This window comes from Prionailurus bengalensis, chromosome X, assembly GCF_016509475.1.
Source record: "Prionailurus bengalensis isolate Pbe53 chromosome X, Fcat_Pben_1.1_paternal_pri, whole genome shotgun sequence".
NCBI lineage: Eukaryota > Metazoa > Chordata > Mammalia > Carnivora > Felidae > Prionailurus > Prionailurus bengalensis.
This window is the reverse complement of record NC_057361.1, coordinates 81,207,867-81,234,722: the sequence shown is the minus strand read 5'-3', so window position 1 is coordinate 81,234,722 and position 26,856 is coordinate 81,207,867. Positions and strand designations below refer to the sequence as shown.

General features: G+C 40.0%; 1 protein-coding gene across 2 annotated transcripts in view; it reads left to right on the top strand.

Moving 5' to 3' along the window:
- The window catches only part of PCDH19 (protocadherin 19), a 156,775-nt gene that overhangs the window by 57,551 nt on the left and 72,368 nt on the right, over nucleotides 1-26,856 (top strand). For both annotated transcript variants that reach the window (XM_043569811.1, XM_043569810.1), the window contains exon 3: nucleotides 16,145-16,203. In XM_043569811.1, coding sequence (XP_043425746.1) covers nucleotides 16,145-16,203 — 59 coding nt within the window. The remainder of the gene's footprint in view (nucleotides 1-16,144; nucleotides 16,204-26,856) is intronic.

Below are 26,856 nucleotides of genomic sequence, written 5' to 3'. Positions count from 1 at the left end.
AAGGCTCACTCTTTCACTTTTAAATAAGCTTGTGGAGGCAACTGGGTTTTAAGTGATGTATAGTATAAACAATGAGACTGGGGTTGGAACTGGATTTGGGGGTATTGTTTGGCTCATATGCACAGGGCCACCCACTGTTTTTTTCTTCCAAATATTTTAAGTCTTGTCAGCTGACAAGGCTCCTCAATAGAAATTGCACTCTGCAGGAAGTTAGGGCTCCATAGCTGCTCAGTAACAGAGAATTGAGGCACCAATAAACTAGAATTTAGCAGAAAGGAATGGACCAGTTCAGGTCCTGAGGGTATGCTGGGCCTCTCTGGGCCAGAAGGGCTCAAATGCATGTTGTATTCAGGAGAGCTCATACTGTGGATCCCTGGGCTTGTAGGAGGTCTTATATTGGTTTCTTATTGTCAGTTGGACCAGTTTTACCAAGTCATAATTTCTGAAATTAGAGCTACCCCATGAAGTCATCACTAGTTATGTTAGGTCACTTTGTAAAGATGGTTGTCAGTATCACTAAAGGACAGTTGAAAGAATCACCAAAGTTTAGGAATGAAAGTGGCTCTTTCCTGGATCCCTTGGACTATGTGACTGGGCTGTCCAGCTGGGACTGGAGAAGTATCTTCAGTTAGTGTGTGCCAAATTTATCTTTGTCTAACTGCTAGACTATACTCTCCTGACTCACTCACTTAAAATAACTAAGAAAGTCATTTTGAGGAAAATAGGTATAAAGCAGTGACTTCCTTGGTGTTACCATCTTGTGTTTGCTTTCTGTCTCAGTAGTTGGTAATGTCAAGAACAGTGATCCTGGGAAAATTTCTTATTGTTCTTGTTTTTGTGGCATGGTCTAGCTGAGTTGGTATTTAACATGGCTGTAGCACTTAACCTGTGTGTTTGTTTTTCTTGGCTGTTTAAAGGAATTACAGCACCTGCTTGTAAAGTACTTGGATATTTGGGGATGAAAGTCACTCTGTGCCTGCAAAATAACTTTAATATGCTGTAGTTACATATTTGGAGATGGTGATTGGACTCCAGCATTTGTTCCAGTGGTGAATGTGATTGATAGCTATTTACTTCTCAGGTTGAATTTTGTTTATGTGGGATGAGATAGAATGGTTCACATGATTGGATTCATCTTATTCACTTTTCAGCTACTTTTACTCACACTGAGATCTTGTTGATTTTGCATTTGTACCTAGAATAGGCATTAACTGGTTCCTGAGAGCATTTGTACCTAGAATAGGTATTAACTTGTTCCTGAGAGCTGTTTATAAGCACATACTATTTTATAGTACACAGTAGCCCACAAAACACTTAGAAAAAGATCCCAGAGTCTTATTCAGAAACATGTGCTCATCTATTTAATGGTATGGCACTTAGCCTGGTCTTTCAGCAGGCTCTTTGCCTCTGAATTGCATGGATTCCTGCAGTTTTCTGCAAAAAACTGCTGTATTTCTCAAGGAAGTCTTTGTAGTAAAATTTGCAACTGTGCTGCTCTTCTAAAGGCATCTCTTTGACCCAATCAAAGATGAAGGCAGAGAAAAGCGCCTTCCCTAGGCTGCATTTGTCACCTATAGGTAGTCTGACCACATTGATAGTGCCAGTGAAATTTTAGGAGTGATGATGAAAGGCCACCAAGAGGGGAACTCTTTCAACTTGACTTGTTGGATGTTAACCACATGGCCTGTGTTTCCCATAGCTAGCCTTGTCTTGAAAGCCACTGGAATCCTAGAGTTCTCTTTCACATGTAGAAAAGTAGCTGCTGCAGCATCAATCTGTGACTCAGAGATTTGTAATGTGGCAAAGCCTTATCTTCTTACAGAAATTTCATCTAGAGTATCCAAAGTGTTTTGGAAGCACTATCATGTGTCACTTCTGTCATTCCTAGAGATGTGGTAGGACTGATAGATTTAGAAGGGAAGAGTTGCCGCGGCACCTGGGTGACTCAGTCAGTTGAATGTCTGACTTTGACTCAGGTCATGATCTCATGGTTTGTGGGTTTGAGCCCTGTGTTGGGCTCATTACTGTCAGCCTGTCAGTGCAGAGCCCACTTCGGATACTCTGTCTCTCTCTCTGCCCCTTCCCTGCTTGCAGTCTCTCTCTCAAAAAATAAATAAAACATTAAAAAAGATAGAAGGGTAGAAAGCACCAAACTGTTTCAGCTTATCCCTGGCAGTTATATCCAGACTACTGTATATTTATAAGGCACTAGTTGGGAGTGAAGACAGAGAACAAATTGTAACCACAGAAAGCAGTGTGTGGAATGGATGCTTTCTGAAGAAGCAGGACCACTTGGCCTAATAGAATTGGTTATCTGCTTTAATTGTAATAAGTAGCCTCATTATTAGCCTCTTCCATCTCTTCTCTGTTCATTCATTGATGCATTATATGTATACTTGGTAAGTGTCCAACATTGTGGCACTGAGAACTCAAAAGAGAGGGATGCCTGGGTGGCTCAGTGGATTGAGTGTCTGACTCTTGATTTCAGCCCAGGTCATGATCTCACGAATCATGAGATTGAGCCCCGCATGGGACTCTGTGCTCACAGCATGGAGCCTGCTTGGGATTCTCTCTTTCCCTTTCTATCTGCCCCTCCCCTGTTCATTCTCTCCCCCACTCAAAATAAATAAATAGACTTAAAAAAAAGAACTCAAAAGAGAGCTTCCAGTCCAGTTGGAAAATGAATTGACTTACATACTACACATGAAATAATCATAGAACCTAAGGAAATGCATAACTACATTGCATAGTCTGTACACAGTGCTGAGAAAATGCTAAGCAATGTGGGATGACCAGTGATGTGGATATATTAAAAATGAGAGAAATTAGATATGGGGGAAGTAGAGGACTTATATTTTATAACCATTCAGTTAAAGATTTAGTTGAGATTTAATGCTAAATCCATCAAGAAACCCCTGAAAAGGGTTTCTTGAGCGGTTGGAAAGAGAAGTGCTGTGATGAAAACAGTGGTTGAGGAAGATTATCCACATAGCGCTTTGCAGAATGGGCTAGATCAAAAGGCAAATACTGATGAGAAAATGGTGTCACAAGGTGAAGGCTGTGGAAATGGAGCTAAAGGAACACATACATGCACTATTTCTAAAAAACTTAAGAATTTTATAACCCATTTCATAGAAGAGAGAGGTTGCCTTTATTTATGATGTGAGTTTATATGTGTAAGAAAAATAAAGTCCAAATCCTCCTGTGTAAGTCACCTAACTTCATCAAGCCGTTATGGTACTATTTATCTCTATGAAGTAGCAGTGTAATTTTCAAAGCTGAATTCTAGCAGCCTGTGTATAAGTATATGCATGTATCTGCAGGAGAGCATGTGCCACTCTGTGTGTGTGTGTGTGTGTGTGTGTGTGTTTCATGTTTTTCTGAATGGCTGACGTTTTAACCATCCCCGGTAAGAAGTCCATTAGTTTGTGACCTCCTTGCAGGTGTATGTTTATTGAATGGATGAATGGATGAATGAATGAATGAATGAATGAATGAATAAGAGCCTTTTGTTTTAGAATCCTAGAATTTTTGTAGCTTAAAGGGAATATTGACATCATTTAGTTTATTGTTTTCATTTTATAGACAGATAACTTAAGACTTCAAGAGAGATTAAGTGATTTATTCAAGACCATCAGTGAGTCAGTGACAAACATGGGGAGGGAACCCAGGTCATCCCTCTAAACTGTATTGCTCACTACAGTCAAAGTGGATATGTATGAGTGTGTGTGTGTGTGTGTGTGTGTGTGTGTGTGTGTAAGATGGGGGAGGGAGGGAGGGAAGGAGGGAGATGGGGGTGGGGGAAAGAATGAGAATAAGGCTGAGATGTGTGTAGTCATAGTTCCTGGGAGCTTACTTGGCTTGTTTTCCAGTTCAGGGTAAATATGAGCTTTCTGGTGATGGCAGCTCTAGGAATGGTGCATTTTATTCCATCTTCACTAATTCCTGCTTCAGATGCTGAGGTCTGGATGGATGAGTATTTGAATATACATTCTAGCTGGAGGCATATTGGCATTTTATTTTTATATGGAATTTACATTTTCATTTTATGTGTTGGGCATAGGAAGTAGGAAAAAGCCATTTGCAATTCATTTCCTAAAAATGCCCGTGAGAAGAGATGCCATTTGAACATCTAAAATAGCAATCAGTTTTAGAAAAGGTTATGGTTCTTTTCATCATTGATCAATAAGTACAATTATCATTATTAGACATCAGCAGTTAAAAAAAAAAGGACTAGCATTTTAAAACCACTTTGCTGTGCATCTGATTTGAGATTCCAGTTTTCCTGTTTGTGTTGCTAAAATGATTAAGAGTTAAAAAAAACAAAATAATAGGTAACAAATTGCAATTAGAATGCTTTTCAGTTTGATGGGACTTTTAAAGTGATTTTTAAATGGCTATTCATTTTCAAATGAAGACCTTAAAGTTTGAGGAATCTCTGTTTTAATCTCAGTGTTTGCAACCTTTTTTAGCTTTGTGTAGTGACCTGGGGATTTGTGATACTGGGCAAAGATTCTAGTCCTAGATATCTGCATTTATTGGGTTTCTTTCTCCTTCGGGTTGAAGTCACTCCTGGTGATAAATGTGGTGCTGAGAGAGTCACGGTCACTCTTTCAGAGAAAAGGGTAAAATTCAGTGAACTGTAAAAGTAATGCAAAATGACTATTAAAGTAGGGCATTCTGGTACCTTGGAGGCCTGACAAAATGGAAGCATTTGACTTCTGATGTTCCAGACTTATTAACATAGAGACATAATAGCATACCACCTACCCCAAAGTCTCACTGGAAACCCTGCATATCCAGGAGGGAGCTCGTAATAGAAAATAATCATCAGAGAAGGCTCCAAAGCAGGTAAAGAAACCAAAAAGCAACAAGAACCAAAACATTACACAAAGTCTCTGTATTAAAGATCATGTAATTTCCCTTCTAAAACAACATTTCAGCTCTCCGCCCAGACCTTAAGTATTATTTTCTAGCCAAATATAATTAGCTTCTAAGAACACAGTAGAGTAGAAGTATCAAACTCGAAATGGAAGAGGAGCTGTTTTTGATATATTCATAGCACTGAGAAGTAACAATACTGAGTGTTTCATAGCAACGTGATGAAGGACATATGTTAAAAATTAAAGACAAGAACTCAAAAACCACAGCACTTTGGGGTCAGTGAGTGTACAGGCAAAGCCTGCATGGTGCAGTGATTTATGTTTAGAAAGGTGCTCCTAAGCAACCAATAAACAACTATATGATTCCCTTCAGAAACAAGGTAGAATGGTTAGGATTTTAAATCAATATTTTAGTCCTTACAGAGGAAAGCCCTAAGCTGTCTAAAAAACTCAGCTATCTAGAAGTATTTATTCTTTAGGTTTTCAGAAAATCAAGGTTTTATTAAACCTAAGCCAAGTGAGAAGTCTGTTCTCAATGAGTTTCTAGGATAAACACTTCTAATTAAGGAAAGGATTTGGGATAAATATGTTAAGTGATAGGAAAGTGACTTTTATTTTCCATTGACACTAGAAATAAAAGTTTGTTGTAGACCCATTTTTTATGTTAAAATTAGGTTTTCCAGAAACAAATGTTGTTCTTGTCTTTTTACTGTGTTCCTGTGTTAACTTGGCTGTCTCATTAGACATGGGGACATTTCCTAGTGAAATTAATGTGACATTTAGAGAAAATTTCCCCTCTCAAATGTTTCATGTTATTTGCCATTTAGAATACTTAGAGAGGGGATTGGAATAATGTCAAGCAAATTTTGATTAAATAAGGCTAACCAGAAGCCAATACATTCATGCAAAAAAGAAAAGCTCTTTTATCATTTCTTAAAACGTGTATTTCTGCTCTAATTCTTTAGTCTATATTGAGATGGCCTTGGCAAATAATCTGACAGAAGGGATGCCATCTTCTAAATAGCTGGGCTTGCATTAGAAAACACGGCACACCGGGTCAAAGCCTGTGGTCGGTCCCTGCTCAGGACGGTTCTCTCCTCTGGATGTACATTAGAAGGATCCTGAGAAACTTAACAGAAACCTATGGGGGAGGGGAAGGGAAAAAAAAGAGGTTAGAGTGGAAGGGAGCCAAAGCATAAGAGACTCTTAAAAACTGAGAACCAACTGAGGGTTGATGGGGGGTGGGAGGGAGGGGAGGGTGGGTGATGGGTATTGAGGAGGGCACCTTTTGGGATGAGCACTGGGTGTTGTATGGAAACCAATTTGACAATAAACTTCATATATTGAAAAAAAATAAAATGTATATCCTCAGGCAAGTACTGAAACTGCCCCCCCCCCCAAAAAAAAAGAAATACCTGGAAAGTTTTAAACAAATACCAATGCCTGGGCACCACTCCAGGACAGTTACCTCAGAATCTCTTGGAGTGGGACTTTGGCAACAGTATTAAAAAAAAAAAAAACCAAATTCCCTAGTTGATTCTAATATGCATTAGGACTGAGAACCACTGGCTTAAGACATGCAAGCTATTCATTAAGAAAAGATTATTTCTTTCTTCAGGGTGGTCTGAGTCTCACTCTTTACTCCATCTGAAGTGTGGAAAAAATATACGCTTTCAATGCACAGGAGTTGGGTTTGAGTACATGCCTTGAATCACTATGAGCAAGAACACTTGATGTCAATATACATAGACTCATAATTGGCTATCGGTAGCAAATTACCTCAGTTGTTTGGAATGTAGTATTAATGGGGCCAGAATAGTGTGTCCTGTCAATTAGAATAATTCTGTTTCATAGGTTGTTTCCAAACTCCAATTAAGTGGCTTCACAGAGACCTGGGACTGATTATAAAAACAAAAAGACAGTGGATGACTCAGCATAGCCCTATCCACTATGGGAAAATTGGTTCTAGGAATCTACCTTATGACTAGTGCTTCTAATTTCATGGGGGTGCAGCATGGGACACCTGCCTATTATGGTTTGTGCCAGTTTGGGGAATGGAATATTTACACTTGGACCCACAAAACTGAGTGGCTTAGTCTTTTAGAGTAAAAAAAAAGGAGGGGGGGAGAAAGATAGGAAGGTGATATAAGCTTCAGTAATACTCTCCTACCTACAGTGGCAGATCATGCCTGGCATGTTTGCCCAGGTTAACCAATCTGTATCCCAGAGAGAAGGACAGAGCACTGATAAAGTCTCCACAAGCAAGCCTTCTAGACTTATTTCTTCTTTTAACTCATTGCCTGTGAGTGGGATTCTCATGGTGAGATATATTATTCCATTAGGATCAAGAAGTAGTACAGTCACCAGGGATAGAATTTGTATGGTTTTGTTTATTTGCCCATACATAGAGTTCTGGCACAATGGCTGGAGGTCAGGTCTCCAAAGAGCTCCATATTCCATGCACATTGCACACAGGTTGGATGCCTCATATGCAAAGCTATGCAAAATATTCTACTTGAAAACTGGCTTCTTTAACATGACAGTATCTTGGGATGCTCCTCAATGCTTTCTTTTGCAAAGCCAGTATCATCACAATTTCCTTCTTTTGCTTCTGTGTGTCTATTAACATTCTTGAAAAAATGACTTAAGTAAGTTTGGAAACTGAAATGAAATGTGTTCATGCTACTCTTTTATTGCCTGAGTGAGGTCAAATTCTCAATCCTATTTGGGGTTGTGGGTTCTGTAGAAAGCAGGGGATAAAGGATTTCCCACCATGTCTACCATGAGTCATGATAAATTCGGTTGAACTTCCCCTTTGGATTAATGTTCTATTATCCTTATTTTACATAGGAGGAAAGTGAGGCATGCATAAATGAAGTAATTTATTCAAGGTTTCATGGTGAAACTAGACATTGAACTCCTGAGTACTTAATCAGTTTCCTGTTTTAATTGGATAGCATGGTTTTTGGCAGGTGGGGAACTTCTACCTGTTAATAGAATATGTATTGACTATCATAGAAGAGCACATTTACACAGCATATTGTGTGTTTATTATGTTGATATAATAAATTAATTCAAGAAATGCTTGTTGGTTGACTGACTGATGGATAACCTCTTCCAGCAATACTTCTAGCATTGTATTCCCAATGTAGCTTCAAGTTTGCCTCTTCTTCCTGTAGTTATATTTGTAACAATTTCAGCATCCATTTTATTTTATTCTATATTTTTAATTTACATCCAAATTAGTCAGCATATAGTGCAACAATGATTTCAGGAGTAGATTCCTTAATACCCCTTACCCATTTAGCCCATCTCCCCTCCCACAACCCCTCCAGTAACCCTCTGTTCTCCATATTGAAGAGTCTCTTATGTTTTGTCCCCCTCCCTGTTTTTATATTATTTTTGCTTCCCTTCCCTTGTGTTCATCTGTTCTGTGTCTTAAAGTCCTCATATGAGAGAAATCATATGATATTTGTTTTTCTCTGACTGACCAATTTCGCTTAGCATAATACCCTCTAGTTCCATCACGTAGTTGCAAATGGCAAAATTTCATCTTTTTGATTGCTGAGTAATACTCCATTGTATATATATACCACATCTTCTTTTTTTATTATTTTTTTTAATTTTTATTTATTTATTTATTTATTTTTTATAAAATTTATTGACAAATTGGTTTCCATACAACACCCAGTGCTCATCCTAAAAGGTGCCCTCCTCAATACCCATCACCCACCCTCTCCTCCCTCCCACCCCCCATCAACCCTCAGTTTGTTCTCAGTTTTTAACAGTCTCTTATGCTTTGGCTCTCTCCCATTCTAACCTCTTTTTTTTTTTCCCTTCCCCTCCCCCATGGGTTCCTGTTAAGTTTCTCAGGATCCACATAAGAGTGAAATCATATGGTATCTGTCTTTCTCTGTATGGCTTATTTCACTTAGCATCACACTCTCCAGTTCCATCCACGTTGCTACAAAAGGCCATATTTCATTTTTTCTCATTGCCACGTAATATTCCATTGTGTATATAAACCACAATTTCTTTATCCATTCATCAGTTGATGGACACTTAGGCTCTTTCCATAATTTGGCTATTGTTGAGAGTGCTGCTATGAACATTGGGGTACAAGTGGCCCTATGCATCAGTGCTCCTGTATCCCTTGGATAAATTCCTAGCAGTGCTATTGCTGGGTCATAGGGTAGGTCTATTTTTAATTTTCTGAGGAACCTCCACACTGCTTTCCAGAGCGGCTGCACCAATTTGCATTCCCACCAGCAGTGAAAGAGGGTTCCCGTTTCTCCACATCCTCTCCAGCATCTATAGTCTCCTGATTTGTTCATTTTGGCCACTCTGACTGGCGTGAGGTGATACCTGAGTGTGGTTTTGATTTATATTTCCCTGATAAGGAGTGACGCTGAACATCTTTTCATGTGCCTGTTGGCCATCCGGATGTCTTCTTTAGAGAAGTGTCTATTCATGTTTTCTGCCCATTTCTTCACTGGGTTATTTGTTTTTTGGGTGTGGAGTTTGGTGAGCTCTTTATAGATTTTGGATACTAGCCCTTTGTCCGATATGTCATTTGCGAATATCTTTTCCCATTCCGTTGGTTGCCTTTTAGTTTTGTTGGTTGTTTCCTTTGCTGTGCAGAAGCTTTTTATCTTCATAAGGTCCCAGTAATTCACTTTTGCTTTTAATTCCCTTGCCTTTGGGGACGTGTCGAGTAAGAGATTGCTACGGCTGAGGTCAGAGAGGTCTTTTCCTGCTTTCTCCTCTAAGGTTTTGATGGTTTCCTGTCTCACATTTAGGTCCTTTATCCATTTTGAGTTTATTTTTGGGAATGGTGTGAGAAAGTGGTCTAGTTTCAACCTTCTGCATGTTGCTGTCCAGTTCTCCCAGCACCATTTGTTAAAGAGGCTGTCTTTTTTCCATTGGATATTCATTCCTGCTTTGTCAAAGATGAGTTGGCCATACGTTTGTGGGTCTAGTTCTGGGGTTTCTATTCTATTCCATTGGTCTATGTGTCTGTTTTGGTGCCAATACCATGCTGTCTTGATGATGACAGTTTGTAGTAGAGGCTAAAGTCTGGGATTGTGATGCCTCCTGCTTTGGTCTTCTTCTTCAAAATTCCTTTGGCTATTCGGGGCCTTTTGTGGTTCCATATGAATTTTAGGATTGCTTGTTCTAGTTTTGAAAAGAATGCTGGTGCACTTTTGATTGGGATTGCATTGAATGTGTAGACAGCTTTGGGTAGTATTGACATTTTGACAATATTTATTTTTCCAATCCATGAGCAGGGAATGTCTTTCCATTTCCTTAAATCTTCTTCAATTTCCTTCATAAGATTTCTATAGTTTTCAGCATACAGATGCTTTACATCTTTGGTTAGATTTATTCCTAGGTATTTTATGCATCTTGGTGCAATTGTGAATGGGATCAGTTTCTTTATTTGTCTTTCTGTTGCTTCATTATTAGTGTATAAGAATGCAACTGATTTCTGTACATTGATTTTGTATCCTGCAACTTTGCTGAATTCCTGTATCAGTTCTAGCAGACTTTTGGTGGAGTCTATCGGATTTTCCATGTATAATATCATGTCATCTGCAAAAAGCGAAAGCTTGACTTCATCTTTGCCCATTTTGATGTCTTTGATTTCCTTTTGTTGTCTGATTGCTGATGCTAGAACTTCCAGCACTATGTTACACAGCAGCGGTGAGAGTGGGCATCCTTGTCGTGTTCCTGATCTCAGGGAAAAAGCTCTCAGTTTTTCCCCATTGAGGATGATGTTAGCTGTGGGCTTTTCATAGATGGCTTTTATGATCTTTAGGTATGTTCCTTCTATCCCGACTTTCTCAAGGGTTTTTATTAAGAAAGGGTGCTGGATTTTCTCAAAGGCCTTTTCTGCATCGATTGACAGGATCATATGGTTCTTCTCTTTTTTTTTTGTTAATGTGATGTATCACGTTGATTGATTTGCGAATGTTGAACCAGCCCTGCATCCCAGGAATGAATCCCACTTTGTCATGGTGAATCATTCTTTTTATATGGTGTTGAATTCGATTTGCTAGTATCTTATTGAGAATTTTTGCATCCATATTCATCAGGGATATTGGCCTGTAGTTCTCTTTTTTTACTGGGTCTCTGTCTGGTTTAGGAATCAAAGTAATACTGGCTTCATAGAATGAGTCTGGAAGTTTTCCTTCCCTTTCTATTTCTTGGAATAGCTTGAGAAGGATAGATATTATCTCTGCTTTAAAAGTCTGGTAGAACTCCCCTGGGAAGCCATCTGGTCCTGGACTCTTATTTGTTGGGAGATTTTTGATAACCGATTCAATTTGTTCGCTGGTTATGGGTCTCTTCAAGCTTTCTATTTCCTCCTGATTGAGTTTTGGAAGAGTGTGGGTGTTCAGGAATTTGTCCATTTCTTCCAGGTTCTCCAATTTGTTGGCATATAATTTTTCATAGTATTCCCTGATAATTGTTTGTATCTCTGAGGGATTGGTTGTAATAATTCCATTTTCATTCATGATTTTATCTATTTGGGTCATCTCCCTTTTCTTTTTGAGAAGCCTGGCTAGAGGTTTGTCAATTTTGTTTATTTTTTCAAAAAACCAACTCTTGGTTTCGTTGATCTGCTCTACAGTTTTTTTAGTTTCTATATTGTTTATTTCTGCTCTGATCTTTATTAATTCTCTTCTTCTGCTGGGCTTAGGCTGCCTTTGCTGTTCTGCTTCTAGTTCCTTTAGGTGTGCTGTTAGATTTTGTATTTGGGATTTTTCTTGTTTCTTGAGATAGGCCTGCATTGCAATGTATTTTCCTCTCAGGACTGCCTTTGCTGCGTCCCAAAGCGTTTGGATTGTTGTATTTTCATTTTCGTTTGTTTCCATATATTTTTTAATTTCTTCTCTAATTGCCTGGTTGACCCACTCATTCGTTAGTAGGGTGTTCTTTAACCTCCATGCTTTTGGAGGTTTTCCAGACTTTTTTCTGTGGTTGATTTCAAGCTTCATAGCATTGTGGTCTGAAAGTAAGCATGGTATAATTTCAATTCTTGTATACTTATGAAGGGCTGTTTTGTGACCCAGTGTATGATCTATGTTGGAGAATGTTCCATGTGCACTCGAGAAGAAAGTATATTCTGTTGCTTTGGGATGCAGAGTTCTAAATATATCTGTCAAGTCCATCTGATCCAATGTCTCATTCAGGGCCCTTGTTTCTTTATTGACCGTGTGTCTAGATGATCTATCCATTTCTGTAAGTGGTGTATTAAAGTCCCCTGCAATTACCACATTCTTATCGATAAGGTTGCTTATGTTTATGAGTAATTGTTTTATATATTTGGGGGCTCCGGTATTCGGCGCATAGACATTTATAATTGTTAGCTCTTCCTGATGGATAGACCCTGTAACTATTATATAATGTCCTTCTTCATCTCTTGTTACAGCCTTTAATTTAAAGTCTAGTTTGTCTGATATAAGTATGGCTACTCCAGCTTTCTTTTGGCTTCCAGTCGCATGATAAATAGTTCTCCATCCCCTCACTCTCAATCTAAAGGTGTCCTCAGGTCTAAAATGAGTCTCTTGTAGACAGCAAATAGATGGGTCTTGTTTTTTTATCCATTCTGATACCCTATGTCTTTTGGTTGGCGCATTTAATCCATTTACATTCAGTGTTATTATAGAAAGATACGGGTTTAGAGTCATTGTGATGTCTGTATGTTTTATGCTTATAGTGATGTCTCTGGGACTTTGTCTCACAGGGTCCCCCTTAGGATCTCTTGTAGGGCTGGTTTAGTGGTGACAAATTCCTTCAGTTTTTGTTTGTTTGGGAAGACCTTTATCTCTCCTTCTATTCTAAATGACAGACTTGCTGGATAAAGGATTCTTGGCTGCATATTTTTTCTGTCTAGCACCCTGAAAATCTCGTGCCAATTCTTTCTGGCCTGCCAAGTTTCAAAAGAGAGATCAGTCACGAGTCTTATAGGTCTTCCTTTATATGTGAGGGCACGTTTACCCCTTGCTGCTCTCAGAATTTTCTCTTTATCCTTGTATTTTGCCAGTTTCACTATGATATGTCGTGCAGAAGATCGATTCAAGTTACGTCTGAAGGGAGTTCTCTGTGCCTCTTGGATTTCAATGCCTTTTTCCTTCCCCAGTTCAGGGAAGTTCTCAGCTATGATTTCTTCAAGTACCCCTTCAGCACCTTTCCCTCTCTCTTCCTCCTCTGGGATACCAATTATGCGTATATTATTTCTTTTTAGTGTATCACTTAGTTCTCTAATTTTCCCCTCATACTCCTGGATTTTTTTATCTCTCTTTTTCTCAGCTTCCTCTTTTTCCATAACTTTATCTTCTAGTTCACCTATTCTCTCCTCTGCCTCTTCAAGCCGAGCTGTGGTGGTTTCCATTTTGTTATGCATTTCGTTTAAAGCGTTTTTCAGCTCCTCGTGACTGTTCCTTAGTCCCTTGATCTCTGTAGCAAGAGATTCTCTGCTGTCCTGTATACTGTTTTCAAGCCCAGCAATTAATTTTATGACTATTATTCTAAATTCACTTTCTGTTATGTTATTTGAGTCCTTTTTGATCAGCTCATTAGCTGTTGTTATTTCCTGGAGATTCTTCTGAGGGGAATTCTTCCGCTTGGTCATTTTGGATAGTCCCTGGCATGGTGAGGTCCTGCAGGGCACTTCCCCTGTGCTGTGGTGTATAGCTGGAGTTGGTAGGCGGGGCCGCAGTCAGACCTGATGTCTGCCCCCAGCCCACCGCTGGGGCCACAGTCAGACTGGTGTGTGCCTTCTCTTCCCCTCTCCTAGGGGCGGGATTCACTGTGGGGTGGTGAGGCTCGTCTGGGCTACTTGTACACTGCCAGGCTTGTGATGCTGGGGATCTGGCGTATTAGCTGGGGTGGGTAGGCAAGGTGCACAGGGGCAGGAGGGGCAGGCTTAGATCACTTCTCCTTAGGTGATCCACTTCAGGAGGGGCCCTGTGGCAGCGGGAGGGAGTCAGATCCGCTGCCGGAGGTTTGGCTCCGCAGAAGCGCAGAGTTGGGTGTTTGCGCGGAGCAAGCCAGTTCCCTGGCAGGAACTGGTTCCCTTTGGGATTTTGGCTGGGGGATGGGCGGGGGAGATGGCGCTGGCGAGCGCCTTTGTTCCCCAGCAAACTGAGCTCTGTTGTCAGGGGGCTCAGCAGCTCTCCCTCCCTTTGTCCTCCAGCCTTCCCACTTTCCGAGCAGAGCTGTTAACTTATGACCTCCCAGACGCTAAGTTGCACTTGTTGTGGGAACACAGTCCGTCAGGCCCCTCCGCTTTTGCCAGCCAGACTCGGGGGCTCTGCTTGGCAGGCGAGCCGCCCCTCCGCCCCGGCTCCCTCCCGCCAGTCCGTGGAGCGCGCACCGCCTCGCCGCCCTTCCTACCCTCTTCCGTGGGTCTCTCGTCTGCGTTTGGCTCCGGCGACTCCGTTCTGCTAATAATCTGGCGGTTTTCTGGGTTATTTAGGCAGGTGCAGATGGAATCTAAGTGATCAGCAGGACGTGCGGTGAGCCCAGCGTCCTCCTAAGCCGCCATCTTGCCGCAACTCCACCACATCTTCTTTATCCACTCATCCATCGATGGACATTTGGGCTCTTTCCATACTGTGGCTATTGTTGATAGTTCTGCTATAAACATGGGGGTGCATGTGTCCCTTCAAAACAGTATACCTGTATCCCTTGGATAAATACCTAGTAGTGCAATTGCTGGCTCATAGGGTAGTTCTATTTTTATGAACAAATTAGAAATGAACTGATCCTTTTTATTTTTTACTCTCCCACTCCATTCCTTACAACAGAACCAAAAATCACTTGTGGTTTACATTAAAGTGCATTTTAGCCTGTACATAAAAGTAGTGTGAATAGATATTATAGAGCCCATCTTCAAATGAGGGGCATTCAGAGGGCATGAGCATGCCTGAGTAAGTACAAGACAATGATGGGATTTAGATTCCTTCTCAATATTCTCTCCTCCTTTTTCCTGCCTACTTACCACCCCCCATCCCCACCTACTCTAGATACTTAGGGTCTCTACCCTAACTGTTGGCTGTTTGATGCTCATGTGGTAGTTGCATCTACTATCACCTTTCCTGTTCTCCTCTACTAAACTTTCAGTTCCTTGCAACCAAAATCTGTGTCTAAGAACCTAGAACAGTTAATGTCTGACAGGTAGTCATCTGAAAGGAATCTGGTATTTTGGTAGCTAGACAGCTATTGTGTTTCCTTTTCCAGGCACTTTTAGTTGAAGTCATTTCAGAAGGTCCTAAGGAATGATGAGAATGGTGGGGATGGAGATGATTTCTGGTAGAAGAGCAGGAGGGTGGAGGAGATGTGTTTATGCATTTTCCAGTATATACGATGGTTCAGTCAGAATAATACTTGAGTGTTGGGAGTAAGATCCACTGTACTAGAACTTTCAGTTACTTCAGTGTCAACTTTTCCCTGCATTCCCACCTTCTAAGGCTGCTCCCTTTCGGTGCTCATGAACTGTTTTCCCATCTCATTCATTTGGCAGGTATTTTGCATTTGTTTTTGTAAAGCTGTTGCTCAGGCAGTCTACTGTAACCAGATTAGGAAGTGGTGTTTTAATGATAGGAGCTGAGACAGGGTTTGCTCGCAAGCTTCATGTTTCACATGAAAAGCTTTGGCACTCCCTGTGGACTGCCCTTCATCCAGTTTCAGGCATAATAGTTGTTTGCCTTTATATCTGTGATAAAACGAAGGCCTTCCTGCATAACTAATGCTGAGCAAAATGTCTTAAAACAAAAGGAAGTGCAGAGTTTAAATCCACAGTAGGGGATTAGCTTGTCTGTATTTCCATATCTATGGAATAAATATTTTAACATGTTAATTATGTACTACTAATAAAAATACCTTTGAACTTCCAGTCAATTTGATAGGCACAGAATTATATCCACTGGGAATTGAAAACAATTAGTTTCTGTAAAGATTGTAGGTCATGTTGTATCTTCCTCTAAGTGGTTGCATGGTCAGTAGCCATCCATATTATAGGGGATGTTTGAGTAAAGTTCATCTTGGTCTGTAAGTGAGGGCTGCTTCTACAGAGCCCTCAGAGCCCTAAGCAGGCAGCAGGCATTCCTCAGGGTGTTACCCAGCTATGGCCTTGGTTTCTGATTCATTCATTGCTTCTCATCCAGTAGAAAAATTCCTCATAAGTAGGACAGTTTGGCTCTTTCCGTGAATCATCTATGTAACATTTTTAATCTTTTTTTTTCCCATTGCAGACTGAAAACTATTCCTTTGACTCCAACTATGTGAACAGCCGAGCCCATTTAATCAAAAGGTATGTTGATTCGCTTGCCTCTTTCAACAACTAAGCTTGATTTAATATATAGAGAAAAATAGATTAAATTTTTAAATGATGCCTTTGTTTTTGCATTTTAAAATAAATGCCTATCTGCTTCAAAGATATTTGAAAAATTCAGAAAAACATTAAAAAATAAAAAATCATGGTGATTCCATTGCCCCAAATAATCACTGTTGGCATTTTACCATATTTCTTTACATCAAAATGTATTCATAAACACAAATTTAAAAAAATTGGGATCATATTAAAATGTAGTTTCAGTTGATGATTTTGAAATCTAATATTAGAAAACATATACTTTCACAATCATGTTCATATCAAAATTTCTGTTGCTCTTCACTTTAAATGAAGAGAGGCCTTAATGTGGAACTTTCAATGAATTTCAAGATTGCTGTTGTTTTGAAAACTTTGGAATCATTTTAAAGATATTTTAATGGAAGATAAACTAATTTCTTACCTTTTAAACAGTTTGTAGGTGAGAGAGGGAAAGAAAAGATCTTTGCATGATTCACTACTTCTTAAAATATTTGGAAGTGTTTCAAATGTAGCATTCAAAGTTAAGATTTGTGTGATTGGTTGGTCATAACTTAGTTATCCATGGAACCAAAATGTATGTGAATACAGAGCTGAATACTGCCAAGGAAGATTCCCTCTGTTGCAGTGGACACTAAGGTTCAGGAAGTCTCTAAGGAGGGAGAACTAAACAAACTGGAGAATTTACTGCACTGAAAAACCAGTACTGACTATTTAGATAATGCCTTTATTACTGCTTCATGCAAATATCCTCTTGAATGGTCTAGTTGTTATTCTTCAACTAAAATTGAACTCTGAGTGTATTTGTTAAAATAATATAAATAAAATAGAGAGGCAAGCAGTGTATGTTAGAGCTACAGTAGAGAAGATGAGAAAGTTCTATTATTTTTCTGGCTCTAATCCCATAAATTTACATCACCAAATGAGTAGGATTCGAAGAATGAACTGGCTGGTTGAACAAACAACTTCAATTCATATTTAATTTAATTCATGATGCACAGTAACCCCTGAAAACATGCTAGTTTTATCTATATTGGTCCCGAATTGCTTGTGACCTTGAGTGATGATTGTAAATTATCATTAATCAAAATGAATAGCCCAGCATTACCAGTCATAGCATAGTTTGGAATTTTTTTTGAGGGGTTTGGAGGAATCCATCTCAAATATTATCTTAGCCTACAGAATAAAAACAAAAGCTAAGGAATTCAAAATTATCTGGTTAATAGGAAATAAAACGCCTCTTCTTGTGCAATGATTAGAGTAACTTTGCAGCAGAAATATACTTCATTTTCTGTTTTAGGACTGTTATTTCAAAGCTCCTTTTTTTTTAAAGATTTTTTTATTTTCAACGTTTATTTATTTTTGGGACAGAGAGAGACAGAGCATGAACGGGGGAGGGGCAGAGAGAGAGGGAGACACAGAATCGGAAACAGGCTCCAGGCTCCGAGCCATCAGCCCAGAGCCTGACGCGGGGCTCAAACTCACGGACCGCGAGATCGTGACCTGGCTGAAGTCGGATGCTTAACCGACTGCACCACCCAGGCGCCCCTCAAAGCTCCTTTTTAAAAATTCTGATAAAAATGATGACTTGACTTATCCTTACAGGTCCCCTGGGCTAGCTCTGGATACCTGGGAATTCTACGAACAGGTTAAACGATTAATGTGAGCCCGATTTTCAGAGCATAGCAAGAAGCTAAGACTCTGGGGACCCTCACTGTCTTAGGTCAGCCCTGAATATCCAATGCACAGGCAGACCGGTGAGATGAAAACTTAATGTTCAAACGTTTAGTCTACAGCAGCTTTGGGACTCACTAGGAACCTCTGATTCGGATTAGTTATATGATTTTGTTTACACATGCATACACACAAATTGCACAACCTGGAATGGTTGACAGGCTTTTGGTGGAAAAATCTCCTGATGTTGCCTGAAACCCAGAATAGTGGCTTTTTACCAGGGACCACTTTGATGAAGAGGAAACATCTGAAAACTCAGGGACACATGCATTTTTGCCAGGTTCTGTTTTTGGAACCTTGAGGGATTTAGAAAACTACAAGGGCCTTGGAATTTATGGGATCAATTGAGAGTAGACAAAGAACAATACCTGGAAAGATACAGGAAATCTTGTGTGCTATGCTTTTCTGTGAACTAACCACTTTAAATGTAAAATGTGTGGAAAATGCTAAGAGAGGGTGGTAACATCAGGTGATAAAACCACGCAAACTGTGTTCAAATAGCTCACAGTGATGTTTGAAAGGGGTTTCACTGTATGTGGTTTCTTGAGGATCCATTTACATGCATGGAAAAAATCTCCTACCCAGTAAATTCTGAATCTTATTATCAGTTTTAATTTTGCTATCAAGTCCTATTACTTTGAATCCAATTTTGGGTGAATTTTGAGAACTTCTTTTCCTATCCATTTTCTTTTCCTCTATTCACTTTCTAGTTATCCAAGGATGCTCCTTGGACCCTTATTTTTGGCATTATCTAGCAGTTGTTAACTTGTTCAGTTTATATTCAGGCTTCTTATTCTCTCTCATATCTATTTACCTTGGGTAAACTAACAGAAAAACAGAGAGCAAGGGGGTTCCCCTTAGCCCAAATCAAGGTTAAGAAGGGGAAAGACTGTCTCTGTAAGGGAAAGGGAAAATATATGGCACGTAATCTTTGCACCATGGAATCTGGTATATTTTTGTAGTTTTTGGGTTTTATAATATCACCTGAAACCTGCAGGTGTACCTAAGGCTTATGTCAGAATTCCATATTAACAAGCCAAGACGGTTCAGATTTTTTTTTTTCTGGATGGATTTTCTTCCTGCTGTTTGTTTCCTTGCTATCTTCTGAGAGTAAGGAAAGCCAGCAGTTGCACTTTGCCCCCACTGCAACACTCTCTCTCCTCATGCTTGGTTTCTGTGTTGCTGTCTTATATCCACTCCTTAAGTGCTTTTGAAGCAATATCAAGCAGGGCATGAGGCTGTAGCTCAAAGAGAATAAAACAGGAAATGAACAAGGTACTGAAACAGTGTAGAAAGGAAAATGAACATTGGCTCCTAAATCATACATAATGTTTTCCTTTCCCACCCAAATTGTTCTGGGGGTTTTGCAGCTCCTAGTATGATGCCTTGTCTATAACAAGTGCTGGTACATGTTTATTGAATGAATGGATGAAAGAAGTTGAGGGAAATCTCGCATTTTTTCCTTTGAAAACTAGCACTAAACTTCCCTATAAAACCAAAAATTTCTGACCTTTGATGTGCATTAGGATCACCTGGGAGACTTGTTAAATTCAGTCTTTAGCTCCCTCCCTTGAGAATATCCAGTTTTCATACATTCCCAAGGTGACTGTGATGCAGGTAGGAGGTCCAGGAACCACTGTGGAATCATCCCTATATTCTCCAAATATAGTTACAATAATCTTTTGACTTTTACTCCCTTTTCATTCTTATTCTTACATGGCATTCCTTGGGTATGTGATGTCATCTACTAGGAAGATGTGACCTATTACCTTTCAGATTATTTTGTCTTTTGGAAAGATTTCCAATATATTAAGGTGTAAATACAGGTCAAAATTTGAATAATTTTATTCATGAAGAATTTTCTGAGTAACTCTTATGTTCAGAGTCTTGCTGTTCAAACAAAATCTGTTTTCAAACAAATCTGTTCCTCTGTTGGCCACCAGCACAATAATAGAAACATTTGTATTTACAATACCATTGCAAACAGGTACCCCTAGTTTATTGTCCCAGAAACATTGTTTTACAAGTCTTTCATCGCCCAAGAGGTACACATGTAATAAAGCAAGTTCAATCAGATTTTTTATGTCTGGCATAAATTGTTCCTTGTTTTGGGTGAGTAGCCATTTAGCAGGCTGTTTTACAATTTGCAGCATCTTGCTCACAGGGTCTTAAACTTCCTTTCACAAATCAATTCATTAAACCACTAAATGTCCTGACAAGATTAGAGAAAGTGGTACTTAGTTCCTCAGATGGGCAAACTGATCTTTAAGTGGCTTAACTATTCCAGGGTTTGGGGGAGGGGAGTAATACCCCTTGCATATTTTCAGAGAATACATGTATTTTTTGAGCCTTTAAAAAAGGTTTTAGTAGGGAAGATGGCACCATAGGAGGACTCTGGGCTCACCGCGCGTCCTGCTGATCACTTAGATTCCACCCACACCTGCCTAACCCAGAAAACCGCCAGAAGATTAGCAGAATGGAGTCGCCGGAGCCAAGCGCAGACAATAGACCCACGGAAGAGGATAGGAAGGGCAGAGAGGCGGTGCTCGCTCCACGGACTGGCGGGAAGGAGCCAGGGTGGAGGGGCGGCCCACCGGCCAAACAGAGTGCCCGAGTCTGGCTTGCAAAAGCAGAGGGGCCGGACAGAGTGTGTTCTGACAGCGAGCGGGACTTGACATCTGGAAGGTTATAAGCTAACAGTTCTGCTCAGAGAACGGGAGGGCTGGAGGACAACAGGAGGGAGAGTTGCTGAGCCCCAGGACGACAGAGCTCAGTTTGGTGGGGAACAAAGGTGCTCGCCAGCGCCATCTCCCTCGCCCATCCCCCAGACAAAATCCCAAAGGGAACCAGTTCCTGCCAGGGAACTTGCTTGCTCCATGCAAACACCCAACACTGTGCTTCTGCAGAGCCACCCCTCTGGCAGCGGGTCTGACTCCCTCCAGCTGCCACAGGGCCCCTCCTGAAGTGGATCACCTAAGGAGAAGCAAGCTAAGCCTGTCCCTCCTGCCCCCGTGCACCTTGGCTACCCACACCAGCTAATACACCAGATCCCCAGCACCACAAGCCTGGCAGTGTGCAAGTATCTCAGACAGGCCACGACACCCCACAGTGAATCCCGCCCCTAGGAGAGGGGAAGAGAAGGCACACACCAGTCTGACTGTGGCCCCAGCAGTGGGCTGGGGGCAGACATCAGGTCTGACTGCGGCCCCGCCCACCAACTCCAGTTATACACCACAGCACAGGGGAAGTGCCCTGCAGGTCCGCACCACTCCAGGGACTATCCAAAATGTCCAAACGGAAGAATTCCCCTCAAAAGAATCTCCAGGAAATAGCAACAGCTAATGAACTGATCAAAAAGGATTTAAATTATATATAACAGAAAGTGAATTTAGAATAATAGTCATAAAATTAATCGCTGAGCTTGAAAACAGTATACAGGACGGCAGAGAATCTCTGGCTACAGAGATCAAGGTACTAAGGAACAGTCAAGAGGAGCTGAAAAATGCTTTAAACAACATGCAAAATAAAATGGAAACGTCCACGGATCGGATTGAATAGGCAGAGGAGAGAATAGGTGAACTAGAAGATAAAATTATGGAAAAACAGGAAGCTGAGAAAAAGAGAGATAAAAAAATCCAGGAGTATGAGGGGAAAATTAGAGAACTAAGTGATACACTAAAAAGAAATAATATATGCATAATTGGTGTCCCAGAGGAGGAAGAGAGAGGGAAAGGTGCTGAAGGTGTACTTGAAGAAATAATAGCTGAGAACTTCCCTGAACTGGGGAAGGAAAAAGGCATTGAAATCCAAGAGGCACAGAGAACTCCCTTTAGAGGTAACTTGGATCGATCTTCTGCACGACATATCATAGTGAAACTGGCAAATACAAGGATAAAGAGAAAATTCTGAAAGCAACAAGGGATAAACGTGCCCTCACATATAAAGGGAGACCTATAAGACTTGTGACTGATCTCTCTTTTGAAACATGGCAGGCCAGAAAGGCATGGCAGGAGATCTTCAATGTGTTGAACAGAAAAAATATGCAGCCGAGAATCCTTTATCCAGCAAGTGTGTCATTTAGAATAGAAGGAGAGATAAAGGTCTTCCCAAACAAACAAAAACTGAAGGAATTTGTCACCACTAAACCAGCCCTACAAGAGATCCTAAGGGGGACCCTGTGAGACAAAGTCCCAGAGACATCACTATAAGCATAAAACATACAGACATCACAATGACTCTAAACCCGTATCTTTCTATAATAACACTGAATGTAAATGGACTAAATGCACCAACCAAAAGACATAGGGTATCAGAATGGATAAAAAAACAAGACCCATCTATTTGCTGTCTACAAGAGACTCATTTTAGACCTGAGGACACCTTTAGATTGAGAGTGAGGGGATGGAGAACTATTTATCATGCTACTGGAAGCCAAAAGAAAGCTGGAGTAGCCATACTTATATCAGACAAACTAGACTTTAAATTAAAGGCTGTAACAAGAGAGGAAGAAGGGCATTAGATAATAATTACAGGGTCTATCCATCAGGAAGAGCTAACAGTTATAAATGTCTATGAGCCGAATACGGGAGCCCCCAAATATATAAAACAATTACTCATAAACATAAGCAACCTTATTGGTAAGAATGTGGTAATTGCAGGGGACTTTAACACTCTGCTTACAAAAATGGGTAGATCATCTAGACACACGGTCAATAAAGAAACAAGGGCTCTGAATGAGACATTGGATCAGATGGACTTGACAGATATATTTAGAACTCTGCATCCCAAAGCAACAGAATATACTTTCTTCTGGAGTGCACATGGAACATTCTCCAAGATAGATCATATACTGGGTCACAAAACAGCCCTTCATAAGTTTACAAGAATTGAAATTATACCATGCATACTTTCAGACCACAATGCTATGAAGCTTGAAATCAACCACAGGAAAAAGTCTGGAAAACCTCCAAAAGCATGGAGGTTAAAGAACACCCTACTAAAGAATGAGTGGGTCAACTAGGCAATTAGAGAAGGAATCAAAAAAATATACGGAAACAAATGAAAATTAAAATACAACAATCCAAACGCTTTGGGACACAGCGAAGGCAGTCCTGAGAGGAAAATACATTGCAATCCAGGCCTATCTCAAGAAACAAGAAAAATCCCAAATACAAAATCTAACAGCACACCTAAAGGAAACAGAAGCAGAACAGCAAAGGCAGCCTAAACCCAGCAGAAGAAGAGAAATAATAAAGATCAGAGCAGAAATAAACAATAGGCAATCTAAAAAAAACTGTACAGCAGATCACCGAAAACAAGAGTAGGTTTTTTGAAAAAATTAACAAAAATTGACAAACCTCTAGCCAGGCTTCTCAAAAAGAAAAGGGAGATGACCCAAATAGAGAAAATCATGAATGAAAATGGATTATTACAACCAATCCCTCAGTGATACAAACAATTATCAGGAAATACTATGAAAAATTATATGCCAACAAATTGGACAACCTGGAAGAAATGGACAAATTCCTGAACACCCACACTCTTCCAAAACTCAATCAGGAGTAAATAGAAAGCTTGAAGAGACCCATAACCAGCGAACAAATTGAATCGGTTATCAAAAATCTCCCAACAAATAAGAGTCCAGGACCAGAGGGCTTCCCAGGGGAGTTCTACCAGACGTTTAAAGCAGAGATAATACCTATCCTTCTGAAGCTTCCAAGAAATAGAAAGGGAAGGAAAACTTCCAGACTCATTCTATGAAGCCAGTATTACTTTGATTCCTAAACCAGACAGAGACCCAGTAAAAAAAGAGAGCTACAGGCCAATATCCCTGATGAATATGGATGCAAAAATTCTCAATAAGATACTAGCAAATCGAATTCAACACCATATAAAAAGAATGATTCACCATGATCAAGTGGGATTCACTCCTGGGATGCAGGACTGGTTCAACATTTGAAAATCAATCAACGTGATACATCACATTAATAAAAGAAAAGATAAGATAAGAACCATATGATCCTGTCAATCGATGCAGAAAAGGCCTTTGAGAAAATCCAGCACCCTTTCTTAATAAAAACCCTTGAGAAAGTCGGGATAGAAGGAACATACTTAAAGATCATAAAAGCCATTTATGAAAAGCCCACAGCTAACATCATCCTCAAAGGGGAAAAACTGAGAGCTTTTTCCCTGAGATCAGGAACACGACAGGGATGCCCACTCTCACCGCTGCTGTTTAACATAGTGCTGGAAGTTCTAGCATCAGCAATCAGACAACAAAAGGAAATCAAAGGCATCAAAATTGGCAAAGATGAAGTCAAGCTTTCGCTTTTTGCAGATGACATGATATTATACATGGAAAATCCGATAGACTCCACCAAAAGTCTGCTAGAACTGATACAGGAATTCAGCAAAGTTGCAGGATACAAAATCAATGTACAGAAATCAGTTGCATTCTTATACACTAACAATGAAGCAACAGAAAGACAAATAAAGAAATTGATCCCATTCACAATTGCACTAAGAAGCATAAAATACCTAGGAATAAATCTAACCAAAGATGTAAAAGATCTGTATGCTGAAAACTATAGAAAGCTTATGAAGGTAATTGAAGAAGATTTAAAGAAATGGAAAGACATTCCCTGCTCATGGATTGGAAGAATAAATGTTGTCAAAATGTCAGTACTACCCAAAGCTATCTACACATTCAATGCAATCCCAATCAAAATTGCACCAGCATTCTTCTTGAAACTAGAACAAGCCATCCTAAAATTCATATGGAACCACAAAAGGCCCTGAATATCCAAAGTAATTTTGAAGATGAAGACCAAAGCAGGAGGCATTACAATCCCAGAGTCTACTACAAAGCTGTCATCATCAAGACAGCATGGTATTGGCACAAAAACAGACACATAGACCGATGGAATAGAGTAGAAACCCCAGAACTAGACCAACACACGTATGGCCAACTAATCTTTGACAAAGCAGGAAAGAAAATCCAATGGAAAAAAGACAGTCTCTTTAACAAATGGTGTTGGGAGAACTGGACAGCAACATGCAGAAGGTTGAAACTAGACCACTTTCTCACACCATTCACAAAAACGAACTCAAAATGGAGAAAGGACCTGAATGTGTGACAGGAAACCATCAAAACCCTAGAGGAGAAAGCAGGAAAAGACCTCTCTGACCTCAGCCGTAGCAATCTCTTACTCAACACATCCCCAAAGGCAAGGGAATTAAAAGCAAAAATGAATTACTGGGACCTTATGAAGATAAAAAGCTTCTGCACAGCAAAGGAAACAATCAACAAAACTAAAAGGCAACCAACGGAATGGGAAAAGATATTTGCAAATGACATATCGGACAAAGGGCTAGTATCCAAAATCTATGAAGAGCTCACCAAACTCCACACCCAAAAAACAAATAATCCAGTGAAGAAATGGGCAGAAAACATGAATAGACACTTCTCTAAAGAAGACATCCGGATGGCCAACAGGCACATGAAAAGATGTTCAGCGTCGCTCCTTATCAGGGAAATACAAATCAAAACCACACTCAGGTATCACCTCACGCCAGTCAGAGTGGCCAAAGTGAACAAATCAGGAGACTATAGATGCTGGAGAGGATGTGGAGAAACGGGAACCCTCTTGCACTGTTGGTGGGAATGCAAACTGGTGCAGCCACTCTGGAAAGCAGTGTGGAGGTTCCTCAGAAAATTAAAAATAGACCTACCCTATGACCCAGCAATAGCACTGCTAGGAACTTACCCAAGGGATACAGGAGTGCTGATGCATAGGGGCACTTGTACCCCAATGTTTATAGCAGCACTCTCAACAATAGCCAAATTATGGAAAGAGCCTAAATGTCCATCAACTGATGAATGGATAAAGAAATTGTGGTTTATATACACAATGGAGTACTACAGGGCAATGAGAAAGAACGAAATATGGCCCTTTGTAGCAACATGGATGGAACTGGAGAGTGTGATGCTAAATGAAATAAGCCATACAGAGCAAGACAAATACCATGTTTTCACTTTTATGTGGATCCTGAGAAACTTAACAGAAACCCATGGAGGAGGGGAAGGAAAAAAAAAAAGAGGTTAGAGTGGGAGAGAGCCAAAGCATAAGAGACTCTTAAAAACTGAGAACAAACAGGGTTCATGGAGGTTGGAGGGAGGGGAGGGTGGGTGATGGGTATTGAGGAGGGCACCTTTTGGGATGAGCACTGGGTGTTGTATGGAAACCAATTCGACAATAAATTTCATATATTGAAAAAAAAAAGTTTTTAGTATTTTTAATCATCATTCCAATATAATTAATATACAGTGTTATATTAATTTCAGGCGTACAATATAGTGACTCAAGAATTCTGTACTCAGTGCTCATCATGCTAAGTGTACTCTTTTTTTTTCAATTTTGTTTTTTAAAATTTACATTCAAAGTAGTTAGCATATAGTGTTAAAATGATGTCAGGAGTAGATTCCTTAGTGCTCCTTACCCATTTAGCCCATCTCCCCTCCCACACCCCCTCCAGTAATCCTCTGTATGTTCTCCATATTAATGAGTCTCTTATGTTTTGTTCCCCTCTCTGTTTTTATATTATTTTTGTTTCCCTTCCATTATGTCCATCTGTTTTGTCTCTTAAAGTCCTCATGTGAGTGAAGTCATATGATATTTGTCTTTCTCTGACTAATTTCACTTAGCATAATGCCCTCCAGTTCCATCCACATATTTGCAAATGGCAAGATTTCATTCTTTTTGATTGCCAAATAATACTCCACTGCATATATATATACCACATCTTCTTTATCCATTCATCCATCAATGGACATTTGGGCTCTTTCCATGCTGTGGCTATTGT